Source organism: Patagioenas fasciata, chromosome 1 (assembly GCF_037038585.1).
Source record: "Patagioenas fasciata isolate bPatFas1 chromosome 1, bPatFas1.hap1, whole genome shotgun sequence".
NCBI classification, from domain to species: Eukaryota; Metazoa; Chordata; class Aves; order Columbiformes; family Columbidae; genus Patagioenas; species Patagioenas fasciata.
In genome coordinates, this window is record NC_092520.1 from 138,705,024 (window position 1) to 138,717,608 (window position 12,585).

The 12,585-nt window shown below is 40.2% G+C and overlaps 1 protein-coding gene across 1 annotated transcript in view; it reads left to right on the forward strand.

The window, feature by feature from the left end:
• Positions 1-12,585, forward strand: part of ST8SIA1 (ST8 alpha-N-acetyl-neuraminide alpha-2,8-sialyltransferase 1) — a 139,374-nt gene that overhangs the window by 77,110 nt on the left and 49,679 nt on the right. The window contains exon 4 of the mRNA XM_065847412.2: positions 2,016-2,108. Within this exon, the coding sequence (XP_065703484.1) occupies positions 2,016-2,108 (93 nt within the window). The remainder of the gene's footprint in view (positions 1-2,015; positions 2,109-12,585) is intronic.

Sequence of the window (12,585 nt, forward strand, 5' to 3'; positions counted from 1 at the left end):
CCCAACAGTTTCTGCTGCAGCCCGTGGAAATTGCCATAAAATCTGAACTGTAGCTCACTTCCCCAGCTCCCAGCTCTCACTAGAATCAAAGAATCACAGAATGTTTGGGGTTAGAAGGGACCTCTGGAAATCATCTGCTAAAGCAGGTTCACCCAGAGCAGATCTCACAGGGATGCGTCTCTGTGGGTTTGGAATGTCTCCAGAGAAGGAGACTCCACTCTGGGCAGCCTGTTCCTGTGCTGTGACACCCTCAGAGTAAAGAATTTTCTCCTCATATTCAGATGGAACCTCCTGTGTTTCAGTCTGTGCCCACTGTGCCTCATCCTATCCCTGGGCATGACTGAAAAGAGTCTGGTCCCATCCTCTTGGCACTCGCCCGGATCGGAGAAGCAACTCGTTGTTGGACTCCAGAGTTTCATGACTGACTCCAGCTGCCAGGAGGACACACACAGAAGAAGTGGAGTGCTACATAGAGTTTAATGCAGAAGATGGTGAGAAAAATGACATAGATCTTCTCAGGCAGAAGATCTACAGCACAGGAACCCACGTCTCCCTGGTACGGGAAGAAGTCATGAACACAAAACAACTCCTCTCTGCACAGCCGCCTGCCAGTCTTCCAGTGCTGGGGCCTCCTCCTCCATCGGGGTGGTTGTCTGCAGTTTAAAGCAACCAGAGGCTGCTTGAACCCCTTCTTTAGGGTCAGTGTTTGCTCAGAACATGTTCTTGGTGGGAGCAGAAAAAGGCAGAAGCTGGTACCTGAGCATGCCCCTCACCTCCTGTGCTCTGTCTCTGTGCTGCACTTTTCCAGTGTACTGCAGAAAAAACAATGAAAGCAGCATGTGCAAATGGGGATGTCTTGATTTGATGGTTGAACTTAAAAACTGGAGGGCAAATTTGGTTATGGTGAAGCCCAAAACTTTTTCTTTCGGAAAAAAAACCTCAACAAAACCCCAACAACATAAAAAACTGCAAGTCTTTTTCTGAAAAAAAAAATTGAAGTTCTGCTTGTCTCTGAAAATCCTGGTTTCATTTTTACCTTTTAAGCATTAAAAATATTGTTCCTATCTTTGATTTTAAAAGTTGGACAAATTTGAAATGAAAAATGTTTAGACGCTAGTTTTTGATGTAGTTTCTACCTATTGAGTAGAGTTCTCCTGACTGTAATTCGTGGAGCAGTGCATGGACATGGATACTATTAGAATGTATTTTCGTCTTTATCTGCTGCACTTTCCCTCTTCTCCTAGGTCTTCACTATGAAGCGTTTAGGACTGTTCATTGTCTTGAACTCTCTCTCTACTTTTGTTTTCTGTAGTCTTGGCTCTCTGCTTTCCAGAATAAATTTGCACAGTTGCTTTGTCTTTATTATGTTATCACCTTGCCCATGAAAACAAGACTGTGAGCAGAACTGAGATGCACATATTTAAATAGCCACTTAAAATTTTTCTTTGTGTTTTCTTGGTAAATTCTGTACACTGAAGACAGCCCACAGTGTAATATTAAAAATTCCTGTTGTTTGCAAGACATGTAATGTTTTTAATAACACAGAGTGGTAACAGTTTGGGGCCTGATACTGGTAAACAAGACAGAACAGAGTGAAAACAGAACTTTAAAAGGGTTTGAAAAAAAAGTCTTTGCTATAGGTAATAACGGCCTCTTCCACAGCCTTTCAGTCTGTCAGAAATGCCAAGTCTGTGTCTTTGCTTTTGCTTAGAGGTTACATAAGATCATCTCTGCAAAAGGTTCTGTGTCTACATTTCCCCACAGTCTGGTACAAAAACATTCTATTGTGCTTATAGGTGTGGTACAGTAAGAGACATTTGTAGCTTGGTCTAGTATTTATGCAGTACTTTTACATTTTCTGACAGGTTTTTTGTTTGTTTTGGTTTGAGGTTGTGTGTGTGGTTTTTTTTTCTAAAGAAAAAAACACCTCCAAACTTTCAGATTAAAAAGAACTGAGGTTGAAGCCTGTCAATCCTGAATGTCATTTAAAATCTTGACTGTCTTTCTCTGCACAGGTGCAACCTTCCACCTTTATCCAGTGAATACAGCAAGGACGTTGGATTGAAAACCCAGCTGGTGACTGCAAATCCCAGTATAATTCAGAAAAGGTAGTGACCATATTGTTCCTTCTCTGGTCAGTGGAAACAAAAAGAAAAACGCTTCATCTGTGTTATAGATATTAGTGCATCAGAGTTATCTTCTTAATGGTATTCTCATCCTGGAAAAGCATCTGGAAGAGATGAAATAAGCAATGCTTTGATGTTGGGTGAAATAATCCAAGACTAAACCCCTGATCTTTTCACTGTAAGCAGGGAAGCTAAGGGAGGTTGGTTTTACAGAGTTATTTGTTCTGCTGTACTTTCCTCAGTGCTTCCAGCTTCCTCCCTTTACAATGTGCTGGGCACGTGCCAGAGGTGCTTTGGCTGCTCCCCAGCCAGGCACATACTGATGGGTGGCCCAGACTACTCTGCTGGTCAGGCCAGATGGCTCCTGCATCCCACAGTTAAAGAAGATGCTAATTTGGGTTTCTCTTTGCTTCATCACTGACAACCTCTGGGTCCTTATTATCTTTGTATTATTTAATGTTGACTTACGGGTACAAAAGTGGTTAGGATGGAACTGATTGGCAGGTTGTGATCATACAAGCCTTGCTTTCTTAGGAAACTGCGACAAATTTTTGTTATTAGGATTGGTTGAAATTTTCCACATGTTAGTAGCTGATGAGAGAGGAGAAGAGGGAGTGAAAAAATAAAGGTCAGCGTCATCTCAGATTTTGTGTTCCTGAATTGTAATTGCTGTGTTGTTTAGCACCTGGAATGAGGTAGGCTGTTCTCAGGCAGAACAAGAGCTGGTAGTAACCTGCCATACTCACTGAAAAACACAGAGAAAAGGCATAAACAAAGGGGATAAACAGGAAACAATTAGGCATAAAGAAATGTATAATGCAGGTACTAGGAGGTGAAGGATTGTGAAAGGAAGCAAAGCATGGAAATAAAATGAACCATCGAAAGCCAGGAGTTTTAGAAAGAAGAAAGGCACAGACTTGTAAATGCATGTTTGATGGTATTCAAATTCAACATTTTTCCTCTCTATCAGGAATTGAAGGGTTCTCTGGTTTTGTATGTGGAAAAGACGACAGACTTTGACAGAGTAGAAGAGAGGGCGAGCAAGAGGGAAATGGGATAGCAATTGGCTTCAAGAGCTGATTCCAGGCAGAGAGAGTCTGAGTAGCAGAAGGCACAGAAGTGCTTGTTGGATGAGATCAAAGCAAACCAAGCAGAATTGGCAGAGCATGGCACCAGATGCCAGGCGAGAAGAAGGAGCTGCTTAGGGTGGTGGACCTGAAGATGGGGAATCTGAAAATCCTGTGGGATGTAGATGGCTAATGAGATTGATTTAAGAAGTGAGGTGAAATGGCTAGAACATCCAATCAAGGACAGAAGATCAGTTTAGCCATGGCATTTTAGACAAAAGAATAGGAGCAGTGTGAAACATGAAGCTTACAAAGGATTTTACAGTTGTCAAGGCAGTTGTCAAGAGAGATTATTAAACTCATAGATATTTATTTTGCACTCCCTCCTCCATCAAGATCTAGAGTGGAAAGCTCGCTGTATTTAGTGATTTTGAACAGAAGAGAAAGAGTTTTAGTGATGCTACAGGGAGACTATGGAGCTACACTAGAGAGACTGTGGAGTTATCCAGCAAGAAGGAAGGGAAGGAATGAGCAGATGGTTGAAGAAGCAGATGGAGAGAGTGAGAGGCTACCTTGTGAGAGGGGGAGGGAAATGGGAAAAGAGGGAGGAAGAAATACAGGGGGAACAGGAAACAGGATTGTGTTCAGTGTCAGTTTTCAAAGTGAGTGGATGATAACTGTAGTGCAAGACCTTTGATGAGAAAGTAATGTGGGACATATAGGCATCTGTATTGATTAGGAGGAGATATACAACTGGTAACTGAGAAAGGCACATTCATAGCACTGAAAATTGGCAGAAACCTCCTCTGAGGCTTGGAGCTCTTGAGGGATCTGACACTTTCCTTCCTCTGCCTGGTGTGGAAGAGATTTTTTTTTTTAAATAACATTTTACTGATGTTTCTTGTATGCTGTCCAAACTCATTATTTTACCTCCTGTGTGTTAAGTTAGAGTTAGAAAAAGAAGGTTAAATCTTGGAAGTTAAAACAGAAAAAAAAGACTGCTACTCTGGCAACAAATAATCTACTTCTATGAACAGAAGCTTTTTAAGGAATTAGAACTGCTTAGAAGTCCAGACTTTCATGAAATTCAAGGATGTTCAGATTGGTGACTGATATGTATCTGTTTCCAAGCTCTAAGTTAACTAGCTTCACATAATGGTATTATTCATTATCATTCTTCCCCTCTCCTCTTGTCCTTACTTTAAGTAGGTTGATATTGATGAGGCTTGACATCTCAATTATCTCTCAAGTGTCTTATGGCAGATTTAGTGAATTGGTCCTGCCACATCATTCATGGCTTCTAAAAGATTTATCCTTACCAGATAATTTATGATGAGGCATGTTGGATAGGGCAAAGTTTACATACCAGGGATGTAGAGGCAATTTTCTCTGTTGTTCTAAAACCAGAATTCTTGCCTTTACAAAACTAAATTGTTGGCAGTAATTAATCAGAGTGATATCTGAGCTACCACCATTTCCCCCTAGACTTTCAGGCTTAGGATGGGAGAGTCAAGATTTTAATCTGGGAGTACATTGACTTCAGAGATTCCTTCCAAACATTGCCTTTTGCAAAGCTTAGAGATCAAGTTCCTACTCTGTTTTCAGCAAGAAATGTGACTGTGAAGGTAGTACAGTAGATATTGTGTACTGTAGTACAGTAAAATATTGTGCTCAGTTCTTATTTGGGTTTAAAAAATGATGAGGAATATACTAACCTAACTTTGCTTCATATAATACAGGAATATTGACAATAGATGTATTATGACAGAAATTTCCCCGTCTGACTAAGAGGCCGCATGATGACTGCCCCAGTTTCTTTTTTTGTCTAAAATATTTCACAAGCATCTTCCTTCAATTAATATTGGAACTCACAGTCCTTCGAGCCTGTGTAGAACTCCTTTTTCCACTATGTATTCAAATCTCACTTCTCTGTCAAAATATTGCATAAAGCTACTTCTGGTGTCACTGCGACCTCTCTACCCTCTACTCCTCAGTACTTTTGAGGGGCTCCAAAAAGGCTGGTATTTTTGATGTTTCCAGTTCATTCTTCTACCAGCCTAGTCAGCTTGGCTTTATCTGTAGGATGCCACTTTGTAGGCAGAAGATTATTCTACATTTGTCCTGGTTTTTATTTTCTTTCCATGAGTAGCTGCTATAGGTTCCTGCTAGGAAAGAGGCAGTGCGGCAGTGAGAGCCGTGATGTGCTTACAGCCATTCTTAGACTCTGGGAAAAATAAACAAGGTTATATCATTTACAGTGATTCTTTCTGTATTCTGAACACTGATCTATAGCTGTGGGGAGGGACTAGTTAGTGTATTGCATGTGAACATAAAAATGCTTAAACAGGTAGTGACAATTTTTTGACCAATGACATAAGATTTTTGACTAAGAAATGCAGAGTTACTGTTTGGGATGTGGATACTAGGTGTTTCTGATGTCATTGGCTCTGGGCTGTTTAAGAGAAGCAAATTCTAGCTATTTCTTACCATCTTCAACAACTCTTGCATTATAATAACACTCTCACATTTTGTCTAAATTTTTAATTGAACCTGCAAATAAATGCTGTTTGCAACAATCTTCCTTTCTAGTCACCACGTCTGCTTACTCTGTCTGACCTGTGCACACATGTATCGCCATTAATGTGGATATACTAGTCCAAATAGATGGTTTCCCAGCATTCAGTATGTTTCAAGTCTACTGATTATTGGTATTTTAGCCGTGAGCTGTTTGAGTGTTTCTGACCTGTGGAGAAATAATGTCATTGGAAGATAGCATGATAACTACAGTAGCATTCTTTCTTTGCCATAACTCAACATTGGTGTAACTGACAGAAGCCCCCGAGATATGTAATAGACACCTTCCCTTGGAGATGTAATCTGGTAATCGGATGAATTGTGTGAAGCTCTTCCCCTTCTGTATTTTCTCAGCACTGATGATGCTGGAAGGAAGACGTGATGCACTTGGAGAAGAGCCAGGCAGCCATGCAGCTGCTCTGGGGGTTGCTGCTGCTGCTCTCAGCTTGAGGAGCAGATCGTGAAGGGGACTTGAGGTCAGTGCCCTCACAACCCACACTCTATGATGAGTAGTTAGATCTGCTCCTTTCCCTGGAGAAGCCCCTTCCTGCCTCTTTCTCACCTCTGAAAGGAGAACTTAGACACTTCTGTTACTTGAGCCCTCCATGCCAGAGAGCACATCAGTCCCTGGCAAGGGACAGGGCATGGACTGATGTTGCTGATGTAGCAGGAGAGGAGGGCCCTTCTACTGAAGGGAAGAGCAAAGGTGCCCTTCTCCACCTCCATCTTTTCTCTGCTGTTGCTTTGGCACCATGCAGATCCCTGAGAGTGGGAGCTTTGTGCACATAGAGGCTGTGGAGATGTCTGCTGGGGCAGAGCTGTGCTGCCCTCGTTTGATATCACAGAATCATAGAATAGCCTGCATTGGAAGGGACCTTCAAAAGTCATCTAGTCCAACCCCTCTGCAATGAGCAGGGACATCTTCAACTAGATCAGGTTGCTCAGGGCCCCATCCAGCCTGGCCTGGAATGTCTCCAGGGATGGGGCATCTACCACATCTCTGGGCAACCTGTGCCAGTGTTTCACCACCCTCATTGTAAAAAACTTCTTCCCCATATCTAGTCTGAATCTCCCCTCTCTTAGTTTAAATCCATTACTGCTTGTTCTATCCCAACAGGCCCTACTAAAAAGTCTGTCTCCATCTTTCTTACAGGCCCCATTTAAGTACTGAAGGGCCGTGATAAGTTCTCCCCAGAGCCTTCTCTTCTCCAGGCTGAACAACCCCAGCTCTCTCAGCCTGTTCTCGTAGGAGAGTTCCAGCCCTCTGATCATCTTGATATCCTCTCCCTTCATCATGTAAATCCACTTGGATGGGGACTGGGTCAGTCCTGTGTGTATTTACTGTTAATTAGATTCATTACAAAAATTTCTGTGAAATAGGTGTGCTGTCAGAGACAGGGTAAGGGTATAGGTGATATGTATTTCTGGTACTACAGCCTTTCTACTAGAGTATGCCTTGCTGCTTTGAATACAGAAATAAGTGAAGGTTTAGTTGAGATAGTATCACTCTTAATTCTTTGAACTGTGAATACTTTTATTTATGTCTTTACAGTGGAGTGTCTCAATAGTCATATAACATTACCAATGGAAATTGACTGAAACTTGGATAACTAGATTTAGGATCAGCCATTACACTTTGCAGCTAGATATGAACTTGCATCACTGAATGTGAATTTTTTTTTTTTCAGTAAATTAATTCACTTTTTTGATCTCTGTGATATTTGACAAGTTTCTGCTGCATCCAGTTTCCTGCACTAAAGCAAGATGAAGGAATGAGACCAAAGGCTAACAAATGCAATGATTCTGCCTCTAAGCTTTGAAATGTCAGTTAAATATCGCTGTTGTTTATTAGGTTCCCATGAAATTTGAGTGGGATTAAATTTGCTTTCCACTTCTCCCTGCATCTTAGAGCCAGCTAATAATCTTCCCTGGATTCAGTCCTGGAAACATCTTTGAATCCAATTGACTTAAGCTGTTAAGAATAAAAAGATGGAACTGGGGCAATTATTTAATTTGATAAAAGCTTCCTTCATCTTTGATTAAACAAATGTATAATATTAAGCCTGTTGCTGACACTTATGAAAATGGTACATGAGAATTCCTCTTGATTATGTCCCCATGTAAAAACTATATATTAAATTCCTATTGGTAATTGCAAAAGATCAGAAAATGAAAGAAAAAAAGACCCCTAAAATAAGTTATTGAAGGAAAACCCCTCTTGCTCATCTTGTTCTTTATTTAGGAGTCAGGTGATGACAGAATCTTTCCTTTTAAAATCTGGTGATTAAATTGCTTTACATATTTGTCATAGAGGTTCTTCTTTCATTCTTGGTGTCTAAATATATCATAGATTATTTCATTGAGAAGTACCCAAAAGTGATAAGAATCATTGTTAACATTCACATTGCAAGACTGTCCTTTTATGTTCTTCTGGAAGAATCTGTGAACATCTATGCCAACAACAAGGGGTAAAAGTTTTGGGAAGCACTTCTTTAGAGACAAGACTATAAGAAACCCTTTTGTATATGGACGTTGCTTGGAGCCTCAGTTGCTGGTAATCAATCTTTTCTCTCCTCTAATACAAAATTCCTTTAAAAACTTTAAAGTTATGAAGAACTGAAGTTTCTCTTTGCAGGGAACACCTATTTTTGTCCTCATTTGAACAGAAAAGGAAGGAGCAAAAGTGTGGTAATGGGTAAGACTTGCCAGTGTTACCACCAGAGCAAAGGCAAAACCAGGAGAAAACAAACCAACGGAATTTCTGATTGGCTTTTGTGATTTATTAGCTGATGAACAGAAATATGTGGAGCTGTAATAAAGCCGTGCCATGATTAGGACAGTTTGATGCTCTTATAGCCGTGGTTTGACCCCATTTAAATCAATGGCTTTTACTCTCTTATTCATCCCCTTTCTGTAATTTCCAGCATGGACAGGATTATAATCTATTTCAAAGTAAGAAAGTATATGGAATACTTTTTAAAAATGCTGATTTATTTTGTATTTTCCTCTGCTTTTACAGATGACATTTAGATGATTTTTCTCTTGAGAAGTTGCACAGTTTGGCTGGACTCGGTGACCTTAAAGGTCTTTTCCAACCAAAAAGATTCTGTGATTTTCAGTGATCTAGTAATCTAGACTTACGTGGCTCAGTCTTTTGCAGTGGAATCAAACATTCCCAAATAATGTAATTCATGTGAATTAAATGCCATATGTACAGCTCCGATTTCAAACTCAGCTTTTGAAAGTGCAGCAGTAGATGAGTCACACTGAACAGCATGTATCTTCCCACTACAGATGTGCAGCCAATACCAAATGAAGTGGCATTGCAAACATTAGGGTTAGAATTCAAAGGTATAATTAAGCATTTGAGATGCATTCTGAACTAAACAGAATGGTATCCAGTAAAAAGTAAATATAGAGTCCTCCATGTGGGCAGAAATATGAATTGGCAATATCCGACTATTTAGATTGTAACAAATGCTTTGTTGGGTTATTTAGGTAAGTGTAATGCTTGAAGAGATATATTTAAGCTCAACTATGGCCTCAGCTGGAGTCCTGCACTTGGCTTTGGCACCATATATTGACAAAAGCCCCAGATCCCCAACACAGGGTGTCAACTGCAAGGTGCTGCAAAGAGCAGGAAAAAAGAGACCTATGAAACCTAAGTCCTGAGGAAAGGATTGTTGCATTTAGAGGTGTCTCAAAATATATTGGTGGCTTCAAAGAGAAGTGTCGCTTGCTGTTGATGAGATGAGTAATAGTGGGCTGACATTTTGGGTTAGGAAAATGAGAATAAAAGTTATTTAATCTGCTGAGGGAGAAGAAAGGAAAAGGAGAAACTGAGGAGAGCTGTTAACAGTTTCCCAGGGTACTGTTAGTTAAGGTGGAGGAGGTGAGACAACACACCGTCAGCAGAAGCTATTGCCAGATACTAGGGAGAATTAGCAGAGAATGCTGTTAAATCCATGTAGCTTGTGCAGGTCAGATACGTTGGGCTGATCAAGTAGAATCTCCTCTGAGAGAAAGAGCAGGTAAGTTGATAATTTGGGTGACCCGTCATTCAATTAATCCACATTACAGTAATTTAAAGGGCTAATTGATAATGGAATGGGAAATTATAAATGAAATGTCATGAAAGTATAGTTTGATGCTTTCTCTTACACAAAATAGATGTTTATCTGTGATCATCATAAAGCAGAGAGAGAAGATATCAGGATTAAAATAATCTATTTGGATTTCTGATTGAAAAGTCCTTGAATGTCAGTTCTAAAGTGTCTGTATTGTAGAATTGGAGAGGAATAGGGTGCATTATCTTATACACACGTTTGTATATTTCCTACCTTAAACTGTGGTTTTGATGATGATCATAGCTATCCCTATTGTGAATGGCATTTTAATTTCAAATCTTTGTCTTACCAAAATCACCAGTGCTTGCCCATATGTGCTGATATTAACACATTGTCTCACACATTTTCTTTTTCTTGGCAAACCATTGCAGGAAGACAGTTGCTTTTCGATTCTCCCCGCTCCCCGCCCCGCTGTCTTCTTAGACCACTGTATTGAAGAGTCTGCCAGCAGTAGCAACTGAAAGACAACCAGCTGTCTGATTTTCCCATTATTAGGTTTGTGAAATGGGAAAGCTATATATGTCCTTGAGCAAATAACGCATTTAATTTAGGTGATCTTTTGCTTCCTTGTGTTGCTGCAGTAGGACTGGATATGAGAGCTTCTAAATCGTATTGCCAGTATGTGGAATAACATACTCAAGTGCCTCATGTTTAAATATGTGAGTAGTATCTTCAAAGTCAGTGGAATAACTTGTATGTGTTTTGCTGGCTCAAGCAATTTAGTGTCTTTTATACGCAATCCAAGCTGTGAAGAGTAACAACACAAAAGATTTTTAAGTGCCTAATCCATGTTTAGGTAACGAGTCTTTCTTTGGTCTTTGGCTTTAACCCAGATTTTTCTACCACTGTTCCATCTCTTTGATTTTTTTCAAATATTGGAAAGCAAATGAATGTTTTTTTAAATGAAGATACAAGGCATCCTGTAATCTGAAAAACTGCAAATAATGAGAATGCAGAAAACTACTACTTGTCTGCAGCCTGTGAGATAGTGACATTCCTACCTTTTTGTTCCCATCTCTAAAAAAGTAACAATTTACTTTTACTAGCATCTGCAACTGTGTGATCCCCTAAATGTCAAAGAAAGCCTCCAAATTCAGGAGGTGGGCACCGGAGTGTAAGAATTATCCTTATGGGCTTAGCCACAGGCCAAAAGCTTTAGGTTAAGTGCAGGTGTCACACAGGCAGAGAGGTTAATTAGTGTCTATTTTCTCATTAAACAGTGGAGGGGATTGCTGGGAATGAGATAATCTAGCTAAGAAGACTGATGGGTTTTATTCTTCTGCTAATCTTTGCTGATTTTTGCAGACTTGTGAGATCCCAGCGCCATTGATCTCGAGCAGATGCTGCAGGGCTGTGCAGCAGGTTATTCAGCAGTTGTCAGTCTGGGCAGCGAGGCAAGTTGGGAAACCAGTTTCTGGGTTGGTCAGCAGGAGTTTGTGCCTTAGAAGCCTCCTCGTTTTTATTTTTGCATTCTCAAGTGGGGAGGACAAGATATGGCCAGTCACTTTCAGATAGAATTTGTTATAATGAATGCAGAAGTATTTGAAATGTTTTTCTGCTGGCATTTTGGTTTTCGTAGACAATATTTCTATTTATGTAACGTCTGGAAAGATTTGCTTGTTTGTTACCAAAAGCAATATTTTTCTCAATAAAAATTTCAAGACATTATTTCAATGTGAATTTCGGTGAGAACACTACATCAGTAGGGCTTGGATGCTGAAGGAAAGGACAAATACAGAGAGAAACACCTGGGTCCTTTAAGGGAAAAGATTCTCTGCTGGTGTAAATCACTGTAGTTCCTACTGCAGTACATTGAATCCACCAAAAACCTGACGTGTTGTGGTGGTTTTGTTTGTTGTTGTGTTGTTTTGTTTTGTCATCAGGGAAGACTGGCTCTTGCAGTAATGCAGCCTTTGACTGGATTTGCTTTCAAAGCCAAAAAATCCCAGAGGGTATGGATGAGACAATCTCTTCTTCCCAGTCTGTTCTAGAGTCCAGGCAGCCTTATCTGCCCACCCTCAGTGGTGGGAGTATAGCCTGTCCTTTGAGAAGGACATGTAGGCAAGTTAATTTGTTGGAAAGCATCAATACTAGGAGGCTGCTAGTAGAGGCAAGGCAGAAGCTGTTGCTTTATAGCTAAGCCATTTGATGTAGTTTTTAGCTAGATAGTTTTCAGCGCTACGTACCAGTGCTAGTTCCATTCTAGCCAGCTGGCAGCCTAGATGCTAGCCAGTGTGGAAATCAGAACACGCTTTTGTCCAAAAATTGGTTATTTCTCATAAATACGTTAGTACCAGCATATGTAGGTATCTCAGCACCATCATCTGACATTTGCTGTGCATATTTAGCAAGTGGTCATAATGCACTTACCTAGTGATGAAGATAGTCTCACAGAAACGCCTAAATTACTCCTAAACAGTCCACAGCTGAAGGAAATCCCGTTACCTCCCTGGGAAATACAAAGGTTTGTTGACATTTGTGGTTTTTCAAACTGACCCACCTTAAAGCTTGATGTGCAGTTAAAAAAACTGGGAGTGTGAGGTTGTGACTCCTGAAATGTTTTTTATAAGCAAAAACTGAGCTGATTAAAAGGACAATTGACTTGATTCAGAACATTAAAAAACTACTGTGTCTTTCTTACAAGAGGATGGTGTTAAATTGCTAGAAATGAGTCATTGTAAGCACTAGAGA